The 1579-nt window shown below is 38.1% G+C and overlaps 1 protein-coding gene across 1 annotated transcript; it reads right to left on the reverse strand.

Moving 5' to 3' along the window:
- Positions 1–211: 211 nt before the first annotated feature.
- LOC144547918 (RING-H2 finger protein ATL74-like) lies at positions 212–676 on the reverse strand. Its single transcript, XM_078296608.1, has one exon. The coding sequence runs from the start codon at positions 674–676 to the stop codon at positions 212–214; it is 465 nt and encodes a 154-aa protein (XP_078152734.1).
- Between the last annotated feature and the right edge of the window lie 903 nt (positions 677–1579).

Raw genomic sequence — 1579 nt, forward strand, 5'->3', positions numbered from 1 at the left:
TGTTGAAGGAGAGAGAAGTTCTGTCTCTTTCAAACTCCAAAAAATTTTATGAAACAGTTCACAAGCATAAATAACTAGGAACATTGACTAAAGACCCCCAAATTTCACTAGCAGACGAGAAAATTCGACTAAATATCCTGGCCAACTCCACCAAAATTCATGAATTTAGCATCAATCGGACGTCTTTCGGCACTTCCGAAGAGAAATTCTCTCATTTCGTTTGATCAAGAAGCAACAATCTTCGACACGTAGGACAGGTGGAGTGTGATCCAAGCCACTTGTCAATGCACTTCACATGAAACTTATGCCGGCAAACCGGCAACACCCGGTACACCTCTTTATCAGTAAACTCAGAGAGACATATTGGGCATTCGGTTACCTGTGTATCTTTATTTTGAGCTTTTTTGAACACCTCTACAGGAATCTTTCTCAGCTCGCGTTTTCTCAGACCAGATTGCTCTTTAGGTGGTCCCATCGGGGTCAGACGACGGCGACAGAATTGAATTGTGCATCGAACTAATGAATTGATGCCCAGAACAATTACTAGTGCGCCCAATAGAGCTGCGAGTATTATAACCATATTCGTGTCGAAGTTTCCATTTGACGCGACATTCTCCCCACTCTGGCTGGGAGGAAGGGCCGGCTCCGGCGGCAATGGTACATCAAGCCGACGCATGGAGATTCGTACAATATGTTTGATGTGTGGCGGGAATAGTCACTGGTTGGCTAAGATAATGGAGTCAAAGAAATTGTGGAATTGTGGTGCGCTTAGGATGAAGAAGAATATCAGTCTCTCTCGCTCTCTATCGCTCTCTGTCATACATATATCAATAATAAAGAACTGTAAAAGAATTTTTAAGAATAAAAGATATCTACGGAACTTTTCTTAACACTGTTATGGCGTCTGCATAATGACAGCAAAACCAAGAGATAATAATATCAAATTAAAATAGATTTATAAGTCGTCATTAGGCACCTACAAAACCATTCCTGGTTAAATTTATTAATAAATTAACAATCAACAAACGCATTGAATATTTATGTTGTTCCTCCTGAACCTTTTTCGGATTTGAGGCAGCAATAGCTTGTAACTGGTATTGAGGGAAACGAATGTGAAACAATAAACTGTTAATTAGTGGAACTTTTATTTGGGTTTAATCATGATTGATTTCTCACAAAAAGACACCAAATGGGCTTGAATTGAACATCAAATAAAGCAGATATTTTTCTTTGTGGGCATGTTGATGATTTTATACTGAAAAGGATCGCCATCTTTGAAAATATCTTCGTCTGTGGGCCCTATTTCCTGAGGCAACGACACAATTCTGGATTGTGTATGGGCCCCAATTTTGGATTGCGTCAAGAGAAACTCGCATTCATTCGTTAGAATTTCGAAAATAAATACCTCTTCATCATCAGATATCTATATAATAATATAGACAGGGGCGGAGTCAGATTTTCTGCCTATGGGATGAAACGTGAATGGAGGTTGACTATATAAAATTTTCATAGTACAAATGGGATCAATTTATACTATTTATAATATTTTATTCTAAATTATATAGAAAATTATGTGTAA

Source organism: Carex rostrata, chromosome 2 (genome assembly GCF_964058835.1).
Source record: "Carex rostrata chromosome 2, lpCarRost1.2, whole genome shotgun sequence".
NCBI classification, from domain to species: domain Eukaryota; kingdom Viridiplantae; phylum Streptophyta; class Magnoliopsida; order Poales; family Cyperaceae; genus Carex; species Carex rostrata.

Coding starts and splice junctions, on each gene's coding strand:
- LOC144547918 (XM_078296608.1), bottom strand. CDS start 676: ATGCGTCGGCTTGATGTACCATTGCCGCCGGAGCCGGCCCTTCCTCCC.